The sequence below is a fragment of the Penicillium canescens genome (assembly GCF_028828765.1).
Source record: "Penicillium canescens strain IBT 15451 chromosome Unknown utg000004l_segment0_segment0, whole genome shotgun sequence".
In the NCBI taxonomy this organism is placed as follows: Eukaryota; Fungi; Ascomycota; class Eurotiomycetes; order Eurotiales; family Aspergillaceae; genus Penicillium; species Penicillium canescens.
Window position 1 is genome coordinate 3,407,150 of NW_026703966.1, and position 10,057 is coordinate 3,417,206.

General features: G+C 52.0%; 3 protein-coding genes across 3 annotated transcripts; all 3 read right to left on the reverse strand.

Moving 5' to 3' along the window:
• Positions 1–1,274: 1,274 nt before the first annotated feature.
• N7446_006648 (putative mRNA splicing factor RNA helicase (Cdc28)) lies at positions 1,275–3,581 on the reverse strand (the record flags this gene model as incomplete). The annotated part of the gene is made up of 1 exon (XM_058515395.1): positions 1,275–3,581. One exon carries the CDS (start codon positions 3,579–3,581, stop codon positions 1,275–1,277), a length of 2,307 nt encoding a protein of 768 aa, XP_058372573.1.
• Positions 3,582–3,666: 85 nt separating this feature from the next.
• N7446_006649 (uncharacterized protein) lies at positions 3,667–4,638 on the reverse strand (the record flags this gene model as incomplete). The annotated part of the gene is made up of 1 exon (XM_058515396.1): positions 3,667–4,638. One exon carries the CDS (start codon positions 4,636–4,638, stop codon positions 3,667–3,669), a length of 972 nt encoding a protein of 323 aa, XP_058372574.1.
• Positions 4,639–6,053: 1,415 nt separating this feature from the next.
• N7446_006650 (tyrosine protein kinase SWE1) lies at positions 6,054–9,206 on the reverse strand (the record flags this gene model as incomplete). Its single annotated transcript, XM_058515397.1, has 1 exon — positions 6,054–9,206. The coding sequence occupies one exon, from the start codon at positions 9,204–9,206 to the stop codon at positions 6,054–6,056; it is 3,153 nt and encodes a 1,050-aa protein (XP_058372575.1).
• Positions 9,207–10,057: the final 851 nt, after the last annotated feature.

The following is a 10,057-nucleotide window of genomic DNA, read 5'->3' on the forward strand; positions in this document are numbered from 1 at the left end:
ACACAGAATACTAGCTTCTTGACACCTCAGCTTCAACCATTTAAGCCTGGCAACATTCTCTGGCATCCTGAGCGGGTAGTATTCGATAAGTATCGCAGCCAATTTTGGGAAGCTCTCCGAGGCAGCTAATTCCCCCAACTGGTCTATAGCTCCATCAAAGCTTTCGTCCTCCCTGGCAGACGTACATAATGTCTCCAACGAGGAAGGAAGAACATGCCGAAGATTTCGCACGAGTAGATTGTGCTCAGCAAGGCCCACAAGATTGGGTAAGGAAGTGCAAATGAGCTCCAAAGCAGTGAAATCAGCGAAATGCCCCATCCATTCGTCCTCGATATCCAGATGGATGGTGCCATCGTGAGCCTCAACCCAGGTACACTCCAACGTCGACTTATGGAGCGAAAGCGATTGGTAGAGTTTCCGTGGCTGAAAGTCATCGTCGGAGACTATTCGTGAACCATGGATAAACCGGAATGATTTCAGTGCTTTGCGGGCCTGAACCCATTCACGCATCCCCTCCACAGAATTGCATTCTTGGAGGTCGATGTCGGTTATATTCGAGCATTGTGGCGAGAGGGTGTCTCATTTCTCAGATTCGGAAGAATCGCCATTGTCATACTTTGTCATCATGTAGCAGCACACTTCGCGCATGGACGGGAACTTGGAAAATGGTTGCGTTTAATGGGATGGGAATGCGTTCTCTGAATTCCAACAGGATGGGAATGTGCCCTTTGAATTGCCCCAAACTCCAAAGGCTTCCTCGAGATAAGGGAATATTGGTTCCTCCTCAAGAGCAGCCTTTTGCAACATATCCAACACATAGTGTGAGCCGTACGGTGGCCAGGTGATTGAGATCTTCGCTGCGGAGATCGCGGGCAACTAGATGGAGTATTTCAGAGGGTAAATCATCAAACATGACTGCAGTCAGAAGTCAAAGGTTGTGACTTGCATGTATCATGTTCTCGGGGGTGGTTGGTGGCTCGACGTATGCCACTGTCTTCAGAGTACGCTTGCTCTTACTATTATAAAACTAGCATCGATGGAGTCCCTCTGGTTTCACCGTTCCAGGCATGACATCTTTCTGTCTTATGAGACACTCAATGGACTTTCGGATTGAGTCTTTTACTTTCTCGCTTAGTCTTTGTCCTATGCTATATTGCTCTAACCAGTTATTGGCTAAGGCTTGGGATATTGTTAATCACAAGAGATTGCTACATAAATACGATATTTCAAGAATACAGACCACTGCAAGGCCAGAGCGTAGACTCAACCTACATTTACTCTCGGCTCTTCTCACCAGCAGCTCCTTGTCCCTTGGTCGTCTTCTTCTCCAGCCCCAAACTTTCCAAGTCCTTCTTCTTATAATAATGCGGCGCAACCTCAACCAGCCACTCTGCTTGTAACGGCATATTACTGCGCATATACTCCTTACTGGTAAGCACCAGCTCAAAGTAAATCACCCAGCGTGGGTTCACCTCCATCAGTGTGCTAGATGGGTGCAAGTACACCGACTGTCCATTCTTGATAGTCCGGTAACTATCACCGCCGCGCTGGAGCCGTGCTGCGTTGGGGAAGAAGCCGGCTGTGATGGCCTTCTGAATGGGCACGATGTTGTTGGAGCCGCAGGTGCTGACGGTCACTTCGACACGGTCACACAGTTTCGCCAACTGATCGCGCACGTCGCGTGCTCGTGTCAGACTGCGCTGCTGGAGGAAGTTTTCTTTGGCCCAGATGAAGCTGAAGTCTGAATCCACCCACTGGTTCCAGATGTTCAGGAGAGTAAGGTGGTCACCGCCCTCTTTAATGGTAAAGCGGTTGCGTGCGCTGTCGGCGTGGATCTTCTTATCCTTAGGTCGGAAGAAGAGCGCGCTGGATTCGCCCAGCATTGAGATGATTGAGAGTACCTCTTCCACGCACCCGTACTTGTCGGATGCAAGGATCGCCTTGGCGAGCATTGGGTCCGTCGGGAACTCGGCCATCTGGCGACCAACCTTAGTCAGATCGCCTCGGTCGTTGAGTGCTCCAAGGGCGTACAGCATTTCCAGTGCCCGGATGATTGTCTCAGCAGGCGGCGGGTCCATGAAGTCGAAATCGAGCAGTTGATCAATACCCAGTGACTTGAGCATGAGAATCACTCCGTTCAAATTGGTACGTTGGATCTCTGGGGTGGTGTTCTCCTCCAGTTCGTTGTAGTACGCCCACTTGGTGTAGAGACGGAAGCATTTGCCGGGTCCAACACGTCCAGCACGACCGGCACGCTGGTTGGCCGAGGCCCGCGAACAGGGTGTGACCACCAAACTCTCCATGCCTGTGCGTGGGTTGAATACGTTCTCCTTCACGAAGCCAGGGTCAATCACGTAGACAATACCATCGATGGTCAAACTGGTCTCGGCGATGTTAGTGGCAAGCACCACCTTCCGCGCCTTGGGTGGAGTAGGCTCGAAAATCTTAGTCTGTAGCTCTGATGGCAGGTTGGCGTAGATAGGAGCAATGATCATCTCGGGTATTTTGCTCCCCAGTTTTCGAGCCGTTTCTTGTAAACTTTGTTCGGCGGCCTCGATTTCCTCTTGACCCGTCAGGAACACAAGGATGTCTCCCGGGCCTTGGGTGACGTGGATTTGGAACACCGTAGTGATGGCCGCAGCCAGGTAATTGGCTTCCGGTTGTGAAGTGTAGTGTACGTCAACTGGGTATCGACGACCGGGGATGTTGAAAATAGGCGCATCATCGAAGTACTTTTGGAATTTCTGGGCGTCCATCGTTGCCGAGGAAATCAGCAGCTTCAGGTCAGGCCGTGCCTTGGCGATATCCTTGAGAAGACCACAAGCAATATCTGTAGGTACAGTCCGTTCGTGGGCCTCGTCAATCATGAGCGCGGAGTATTGGCTCAGGTCCGGCTCTGTCAACAGTTCTCGCAACAACATTCCATCAGTCATATACTTCAGGATAGTCTTGTCGCTCGTATTATCCTCGAATCGAATAGCATATCCGACCTCATTTCCAATCTTCGTGCCCATTTCCTCGGCCACACGAGCTGCCACACTCATGGCGGCCACTCGACGTGGTTGCGTACAGCCAATCTTCAACCCATCCTTGGTATATCCGGCCTCGTGGAGATACTGCGGGATCTGAGTTGTCTTTCCGGAACCCGTTTCACCAACAATGATCAGAACCTGGTGGTCCTGGACTGCCTGGATGATCTGATCGCGGAACTGGTAGATAGGCAGACTCTTGCGGGTTTCCTCCATCGACAAAGCCTTCTTCTCTGCTTCGTCGACTTGTTCCTTGAACCGCAGCTGTTCCTTTGTCATTGGCTTCTGCGTGCCCTCGAGTTTCGCATCCATGACAAAGTTGATCTGCTGCGAATCGTCGAAGACGTACTCATAGTCTCCCTCATCAACAAACTCGGCCTTCTTAATCTGTGCTTTGGCCTTCGCCGACTGCTCCAACTCCCATTCCTCGTGCTCGGTGACATGCCGCTCCTGACCTAGTTCATCGCGCTCAACGTACCGCTTGTACAGAGCATCCTCTTTCTTCTTTCGGTCAATCTTGCCCTTCTCCGTAATGTAGTCGTCCGGCATCATGTATCCATCGCGGTGGTCGTCGATCCGGAGCCGTTCCTCGGCGATACGAAGAACCTCGCGATTGCGCGCAAACTCCTCCTTCTCCCTACGAGAGATTCGGGTTCTCGCGCAACTCCGCGGCTTCCTCCACAACCTGTCGTCGTAGTAGCGCCAATCGCTCGGTTTCACGCTTCTTCAAGTATTCCTGTCGAGATCTCTCGCGCAGATCGGGCATCATCTCAGCCCGCGCTCTAGCATCATCGCCCAGGGCACGCCGACGTGCAGCCTCGCCGTCGCGCGTACGATCCTCAACAATCTTTTTCGTTTTGCTGTCATCCTTATTGGCCAATCGTTTCGCGAACTCGTCTCGTTCACGGAGGTCTCGTTGGCGATCGATCTCTTCCTGAGTCCGAGGATCGACATCGTCTGCAGGAGAGGCGGAACGAGGGGAAGCAAAGCCATCGTCGAGTCTCGTGCGCTTCGGGGCAGATTCCTCGAACACCTCTTCGGGGTACATCTCGTCTTCCGGGATCTCCTCGTCACCCCATCGGTCCTCAAAGTCATCGGAGTCCTTCTTACGCAGTTTCTTCGTGCGCGGCCGGTCACGACTCTCTGCATCTCGACTTCGATCTCGCTTCCGGCTATCGTCCTTGGCTGCGCGATTCCTTTCGGAGTCTCGCTTCTCTCTGCTCCTCTCATGGTCATTGTCCCGTCTTCTCCGTCGCTCCCGATCTGCCTCGACGTTTGTAGGTCCTAGAGAAGCGGCCGGGTCTGGTTGATCCTCGCCCATATCCAATAAACGGTACTTCTTTTTCGAGGATTCCTTTGAAGCTGCAGGCTTGGAGGACGATGCGCTGGGCTGTGCGCCCTTGCCCAGGCGGCCATGAAGCTCTCGAGCAAATGCACCGATGTCAGTCGAGCTGGTTTCCGGGCTGTCGAGGAAGGATATCAGTGTGTCTTGGAGGGAGGAAGGCGACTTCGACGAGCTGGCGGTCGCGAGGACGAAATCGATGACGGTCGGGTCAGACGCGCCAGTCAGACGGATAAGGGAGTCTGAGACAAAGGTTTTGTTGTCCATGATGTGCGATCTCGTCTTCGGGTCTTTTTGTAGCAAATTAAAATAGCTTGGCTCCGGCGGGGAGCTGGGTTGTGTTAGGTACAGGTACGGTGTGGTGTCGTCAATGCGGCTTAGGCGCAGGGGCGCATGATGCAGACCACGTATTAACGCGATAGACCAAGCTCGGGGCTTGCAGTGAGGATGCGGAATGGGATAAAACGGAAGGTTATTTTAATGAAGTTATGAGGCAGTTCGATTTGGGAGAAGTCTGCGGCCGCCAAGAAAATCTGTGGCGATCCGCCCCGGAAATATATTTCGACTACGAAACAGTTTATCCTTCAGCTTTTACGCCAACTTTACAACATTTACTCATACATCAGAAATCTAGAATATTATCACTACTATCACTGCAACTATCTTAGCTACCTATTCATACATAAAAATTAGCACAAAGAGATACTCAGATATATCCAGATCAAAATATGTATGTTCAATGTCAATGCTGATATTGAAGCATAAGACCGAAACATACTTCCAAAATCCTATCAACAGGGTTTAAACAACAAACATACCTAAGTACATACTCTTCTCAAGTAGCTGCAACTTATAATAGGAGTAAAGCATACTTAGACGTAAGAGGTCATTTCAGTTCATAATTCCACAAGCTATACAGACATTTGAAGGTAGCCAACCAAACAGACTAAACTAGAAGAGACCACGCTCAGACAGGCTAAGGGTCGTCAGGGTCATTAAAAAAGCAAAGGAGATAAAAAGCAAAACAAAGATGGCAGTGATGTTTCCAAGTCCACCAGGATGATATCTGATCCGTACCAGATCAACACCAGATCAAGATCAACCCAAAGAATCGTCAGTGGCTGATGTGCCATGGCCAAGGAAGGAGAAGTACAAGACAAGTGGAAGGAATACGACAGAGATCGGAACAGTCAAAGAAGACCTCCCCATCCCCAGAGTGAGCCGTAAGCACCTTGTGATTGTTGGTACATTTTCTGGCATCTTGTAATGCTAGTTATGAATCGTACAAAAGGGAAAAAAAGAAAATCATTCGTCAATCGAATGGAGAAAGTACTCCAACGCTGAAAAAGAAAATTCCGGGGTAAAGACCCTTCAAACTCCACCGCGTCATGACTTTCGTGCAAACTGCCCCAGGTAGGGCCGCTAGACCCAATTCATATACAAGGATCAGAAAAGGTCCAAGGTCCAGCCCATAAAATGAGAAAACCCCCAGAGCTTCGCCCGTGAAGCCTGGGGTAGGAGGGGATAAAGTCGTGACGTGAAAACATGGCATCAAAGATAGAAAGAAACAAATGCTCCGAGTGTGTGATCGAACGCCGAAAAACGAGGTGACAAAGGAAACAAAGAACGGGGAATAAAGCATGGAACACCTCCATATGCACAATGGTTGTAAGGGAGATAAATTACACATCGATCATTTCGGCATCTTCGGCCAAGATCTCGTCAGCGGGGCCCCAGTTACCCTCGAAGACGGTGGCGCCTGCGCGGCGTCGTTGGTTAATAAATTGCACTCCGTAGGTCTCCAGGATTTGGTCGGCCGTAGGACGGTGCTGAGGCTCGGGGGTGATCATCCAGCGGACGATTCCATCCAAGGCCTGTGGGTGGTTGGCATCAACCATGAAACTGGGCGGATCGACTAGCTCACCACTGCGTGCAATTCGCTGTGGTTTGGGCTGGTTTAGTTGGCGACTTGTCAGAAAATCGTCGTCAAATCCGTGGTCACCAAGATCCGAGGTACAAAGCTCCTCGAAGGAGGATCCATCCGAGATAGGGTTGCCAGTTGCATCACGGAAGATACTGGTAGTCTCCGTGCTCCAAGTCAGGCTGGGGACATCACTGATATCACCATTTCGGAGCTTTTGCCAGGATACTCCGTTGTCTGGGAGTTCAACGTTTCCGGCGATCTCAAACATGATGAGACCAAGGGAGAAGATGTCGGCGGGTTTGTCGAAATGGCCCATAAGGATTTCGGGTCCAATGTACTCGCGGTCGCCTTCACCCTCGATGCCCTCCTCTGCAGGCCAACGTGCGGCCATCCCAAAGTCGCCAATCTTCAAGGTACCTTCAAAGGTGACCAGAATGTTGGCAGGCTTCAAGTCAAGGTGAATGAAACCCTCGTCATGGATCTGCTTCAGCCCCAGTGACAACTCAAGTAGAATCTTCCAAATACGGAAGTCATCAAGTCGAGCCTTGAGTCCGGCTTGGGCCAAGAAACCATCCAGACTGCCCTCCTCACAGAACTCTGTTTGAATGTAGAGATGACCATTGTTTTCCCAGCTGTCCATGAAGGAAACGACATGATCACAGTTGGTTAATGTCTTAAGAACGTCCACCTCGCGGATACGACGTTCACGGTCCTTCAATCCGAGGTATGGCTGCTTGCTCTTCTTGACAGCCCATACCTGATGTAACATAGAGCTCGGCGACTTGGGCTCGCTTGACGGAAGAGAGAAGACAGAAGGGAAAGAGGCATCGTGAGGCTTTGCAACGCGATACACCTGAGAAAACTCACCGGTGCCGATAAGCTCGACGCTGTCAAAGCGGGAACTTAGACTCGAGTCCACATCCGGGGCATGATAGCCGCTGATTTGCAGACTGGGACGTCTGAGTGATGACCAAGAGTCGCGCGGGCCAGTAGGTGTTGCAGGGAGTTCGTGCTCTAGATGAACAGACTGGTCGTTTGGCACAGAGATCGATAAGCCGCTGGGGTCAGGAGGGAAGAACTGGTCACGAGGAGTGTGAGGCGATGCCTGTAGGAACTTCTCGCGTAGCGGACTGGCAGTCTCAGACAATCGTTCTAAGGACGGAATTTGGTTGGTGGTGGGAGGATAGGTGCGAGATGGCAGGAATGGTTGCTTGGTGGGAGTAGGAGGGAAGTCGGGGTCGTTTAGAGGTTGGCTGTCATGTCGGGAAGAGGGCGATTGAGCCACAAGATCGTCGCCATCGATGCTGACGAAGCTTCCCCGGCGCGAGGCCTCGGGGCGGTTGAAATTGTTGCCAAAAATGCCCATGCCGCGAGCGAAGGGTCCCGCTTTGGGACGCGAGGTAGTGGGAGGGTTGAATGGCGAAGCGGAGACAGAATCTGACTGATGAACCAGACGTGACTTATCGAAGAGTCGGTCTGTCGGATTCGGGCCAGCTGCGAACAGGTTGACAGGTCGCTTGCATGGTGTATCGGGCATACTCTTGTTAAATCCAGGGCCATTCTCCTCAGCATTGCGGTTCTTTTTAGAGATAAGACCGGTTGACATGAATGCCGCTGGTAGCGGCTTGACTAGCTTGTAGTTCTCGGGGGTGGCAAAGTTCTCTGATGAATCCTCTCGCGTAATCCGGCGCACGGGAGCTGGACGAGTAGCCCCAGCGGGAAGAGATTTAGAGAAATTGAACATTGGACGAGGGTTGTGAACGGGTTCATGCGTAGGAGAATCATCGAGACTTGACCCCGAAGAGGACTGGGTGATAGTGCGAGACAGAGGATGAGCGGCAGGCCGAGATGGTTGAGCAGTGGTAGTATTGACGGGAGGGTTAGGTGCGAAGAGGGGGCTGGCTGGCGGCCGGGGGGAGAAAATGTTCTCGCTGCCTGGCTGGAACAGGCTGCTATCAAAAGAGTTGCGTGGCCTAACAGTCAATGGCGTACCAGCTGGAGATGCTTCAGGTGAATCACCCAATGCCCTGGGTCGTCCAAAGAGAGGACGTTCGCCCCGTTGCTGTAGGGTGGAGCGTCGCAGAGAAGATGAGCGCTTGGGAATTGTTGCGAATGGACTGTGGGGTTGGACTGGCGTGGGGAACGATGGAATATCATTTCCTGGAGATCCACATGGAGTGGTGTTCTCATCAGCGTCATCGTCGTTATCGAAGATACTGAAATCAGTGGAGAAGGTTGGAGTGTGCACGCTGCGCCGTTTCGCGGAGGGGCTGCCTCGCGATGCCTGGTCCAAGTTCATGATTCCGTCGCTGCGCTTTAAAGGACTGCCAGTCGCGATGGCACCAAATGTCCCGCTTCGTCGCTTCTCAATACGCGACAGCGTTGATCGCGGCGCAAATGTCGTTTCCCCATGAGGAGCAGAGGGAGTGTTGATAAAGCAAGGACTGTCTGGGGTGGTGCTTTCTGGCACGAGATCGTTGAGCGTCAGAGCATTTTCCTCGCCAGGCATCAATATCGGTTGAGTTGGAGTCGCGTTGCCGCCGTCTGTTGACACGCTAAGAACGCGCTTTGGCGGACTGCGGGGTGACGTGCGGCGACGCATGGCCGGCCTGGAGATTTTCGCACTAGGGGGGTAAGGCACGGCGAGAGGAGACTGATGCGAAGATGGGAAGAGAACAAAGTTGTTCTGAGGGGCGCGTCGTGATGGTGACAACGGAGAGGAGATGTAGGTGGATTTGGAGGGGGACTGAGTACGCGTGTTGAGGAAGAAGTTGGAGCTTTTGGAGGGGGAACGCGACAGCGAGCGCCTCAGTTGACGGATGGCAGAACTGGCATCGACGTGATGAATCCCCGAGTGTGGTAGATGAAGTGTGCCGCCCGAGTCCCGGTGCGGCGAGAAGGTTGCAACCATGATCGGGGGGAATGTGTCCACGACGTGCCGCACAACAATATCAGAACGGAGAAGCGCGTCGCGGTTCTCTCACTTTTCCCTCCAGAGAGTAGTCTTGGGAGAAGTACTCCAAGTAAGATCAGATGAAAGTGACTTGAGACCGAGGACTCACGTCAACTTCCCCAAAAAAAACGAGGTTATCAGTTGAGTCAAGGACGCCCAAGGAAGGCACGCGCTGGAATGCTGAGGAAGGCGCAAGTGGCAACACGTATAGAAAGGGCTAACCAAGTCACCCACTCATTGCACCTAAGGAATTCACTGTTGACCCTCCCATGCGCCTACGCGGGGAGAGGGCGCAAAACACAACACGCGTGAGATGTTTCACTTTGATGTTCCTACACTTCGCGCGAGTCCCGGAATGTTTCAGAGACACACATTCGCGTGATCAGGGCGATGTTTGGTGTTTTGGTCCTAAGAGGTGTAAGGGGGGGTTCCCGCGATAGTTGGGTCCACGAGGGCGAAGGGCGAGAGGAGGGGTGGGATGGACTGAGTTGGTGCGGTATGTGAGGTATGTGGGAAGCAAGTAGATTAAACCCAAGTGGAGGAAGATCAAGGTGTGTCCGAAGGAGTGACAATATAGGGAGGGAATAAAGTGAAGAATGCCGACTAATAGAATAGAAGGCTGGTCTCATTAACGCGGAGTCGCGTTGTTGATCGTCGATGCCCAAAGTGGATTAGGGTGACGCGTGAATCGTGACATAAACAAATACTTAGGTAAGCATGCAAAACATCTATACAACCTCACTTGCTTTGGTTAACATCCAGTCTGTTTCTGAATCTCTCTGGGGTTTATAGGTTACATCTGTATTTGC